The 2,740-nt window shown below is 41.2% G+C and overlaps 1 protein-coding gene across 1 annotated transcript in view; it reads right to left on the bottom strand.

Annotated features, from left to right (window-relative positions):
- BPIFC (BPI fold containing family C) overlaps positions 1-2,740 on the bottom strand; it is a 23,239-nt gene that overhangs the window by 13,008 nt on the left and 7,491 nt on the right. Inside the window, exons 6-7 of the mRNA XM_015567573.1 lie at positions 2,513-2,604; positions 572-748 (exon numbers count right to left, since the gene is read on the bottom strand). Of these exons, the coding sequence (XP_015423059.1) occupies positions 572-748; positions 2,513-2,604 (269 nt within the window). The remainder of the gene's footprint in view (positions 1-571; positions 749-2,512; positions 2,605-2,740) is intronic.

The raw sequence follows: 2,740 nt of genomic DNA, 5'->3' as shown, positions 1-2,740 counted from the left end.
AAAGGGAGGGGCATGCCAGAGAGAATCAGTGAGTATCTGTATTCTCACAGTCACTGCAGATAGGTCAGTTGCAGAAGAAATATTTATGTTGGCATAACATAAGGAATAATAATAATAATAACCAGCAACACTTATAGTATACTTTGTGCTGGGCATTGGTCTGAATGCTTTAAATATATTTAAATCTCTTTAATGTCCACATCAACCTATGGGTTATTATGGACATTAAAGGATTATTATTATTCCAATTTTTCAAATGAGGAAACTCTGGCACAGAGAAGTTAAATAAACTGAAATTGCCCAAGGTCACAGGTAATAAGTGATGGAGGGGGTCCTGTCATCTAGAACAGTGACTTGGAGTCATAAATAAAATGAAATTAGAAGAACTGGAAACTCAACAACTTTCCAACTATTAATATTCATGCCACAACTCCTTCACTCATTGTCCTGATAGGAGTGCTGGTCTACAGAGCCTAGGAATAGAAGTTATGACATGGAAGCCCCCAACTGGGATACTTATGATAAGATGAAATGTGGGAGCCGACTGTCATCACCCGTTAGCTCTCCTCACCTCTTTTGTGGAGAGAGTGACATTGAAAGCCCCAGCTGCAAAATGAGCGAAGGAAGCAGATTTAAAGAAATATTCAGAGATTCCAATGTAGAGCATAGAGTCGCTGCGTTCTGGGAGCTCAAAAGGCACTGGGGAGAAGGGAGGATCGGCAAGGTTTTCCAGTGGGTAGAATGCGCCCTGTGGGAAGAGAGAGACAGGCCAGTGTGTTAGGTGAAGGCTCAAATATGCAGGACACAAGAAGGTGGACCTTCTCAGCTCAGGTCAGAATAAGAAAAATTGTGGAAACTCAGTAGAGAAGAAAAAACGATAAGGCCTTCTGACTCCTTGACTAGTGACCATGTTTCAAAGCTGTGACGACTTCTTGAGCATACATCTGGGCATGTCTGTCCACTCTGGGATGTAACCTAGTGAGAAGTTCCTTGTCGGTCCTCTTCTCCAGGAAAGAAAGGCAGGTGCATTTAGCTGGAGGCGACAGTTCTGAATACTTCCTGAGGTGCCAGGTGGAGATGTCAAACCCCTGACCTTCAAACCCTGTGATTGCTGAGTGCCTGGGGTGTCACAGAAAGACTCAGGAGGCTCCAGAACTCTATATGATTTAATGCATTCAGCAGATATTGATTGAGTTGAACTGGGTTGAACACGGCACCTTGAACTGCACCTGCATCACGTGTTCATGAATGCACATGGCTTTCAGAAATCTAGGAGAAAATCCATGGCATTTCTAATGGCCCTCATTAGCCACTGGTTGTCTTGTGTAATGTTTAACTAATGTGAAGGACTCTGAGTGATTGAAATATAAGCCAATATGCATTTTTAAAAACAATGATATTAACTTTGGGGTAAAACTAAATATAAGGGCAGTTAGTCACTTTCCCAGAATCAGCAATCGCCATTTTCATGTGCTAATCGCCCCAGGAGAGGTTGGCAGCTCGCAGTTAAATGGACTAATCTGAGAGGAACAGAAGTACTAACATGTACAATTACTGATGTGGTAAGTCCTAATAATTGCAGACCACTCTACCTGCTGCCTTCTAGCCTCACCCCACTCCCAGAGGCAAAGGCATCATGCGACTCTTCTTAAGGAAAACAGACATGCCTTGTGCAATCCAAACCATCGCTGACCGATCAAGGAAATGTTCAAGAGTCTTTCGAAAGAGCATACACATCAGGGATTGTTTCAAAGAAAATGAAATTATTTGAAGAGCATGTACCGTATTTGCCGGTGTATAAGACGATTTTTTGGCCCTGAAAAATATGCCTCCAAGTGGGGGGTCGTCTTATACGCCAGGTACACTTCAGATAGACTGCCCATAGTGCTTGCCCCGTGCCATAGTGGCCTTAGCCTCACCCCACTCCCAGAGGCAAAGGCATCATGCGACTCTTCTTGAGGAAAACAGACATGCCTTGTGCAATCCAAACCATCGCTGACTGATCAAGGAAATGTTCAAGAGTCTTTCGAAAGAGCATACACATCAGGGATTGTTTCAAAGAAAATGAAATTATTTGAAGAGCATGTAGATATATTTCCTCTGCACACATTTGTTCCCTGAATATAGTCGACCCTCTGTATCCTTAGGTTCTACTTCAACCAACCGCAGACAAAAATATTTGAAAACAAAGTTACATCGTTGCTGAGGGGCACTATGTAGTTAGGCCTCTGATGGTTGTGTCGCACGGAGCATGTACATTTTCTTTTAACAACCATCTACATAGCATTTATGTTGTATTAGGTTATGTAAGTAATCTAGCAATGATTTAAAGTTACAGGATTCTGTGCATGGGTTAATTGCAAATACCTTGCCATTTATGTAAGGGACTTGAGAATGGAAGATTTTGGTCTGGGAAGGTGTCCCGTAACCAATCCTTGGAGGACACAGAGGGGGCACTTGTACTGGCTGTTGGTAGCCAGGATGAGGACTCTGATGATGATGATAAAGTTACCTTCAAATTCAGGTCAATGTAGTTCTCAGTAATTTCTGGAGAACTCATTAGCGAATAATCCAGCAGGGTATAGTTGTCAATCTTGGTTAAAACTAAAACAGATAAAGCAAAAAGAAAATTTACGTTCATTAAAAGCATAATATATGATTAATGTATATCTAGAACAAATTTTTAAAAATTTAAGAATTTAAAATTATATTGTTTAAAAGAATAATTACCCTGTTTCAT

The sequence above is a fragment of the Myotis davidii genome, unplaced genomic scaffold (assembly GCF_000327345.1).
Source record: "Myotis davidii unplaced genomic scaffold, ASM32734v1 scaffold120, whole genome shotgun sequence".
Lineage (NCBI taxonomy): Eukaryota > Metazoa > Chordata > Mammalia > Chiroptera > Vespertilionidae > Myotis > Myotis davidii.
The sequence above is the reverse complement of the archived record's forward strand: the minus strand, read 5'-3'. Positions and strand labels throughout refer to the sequence as shown.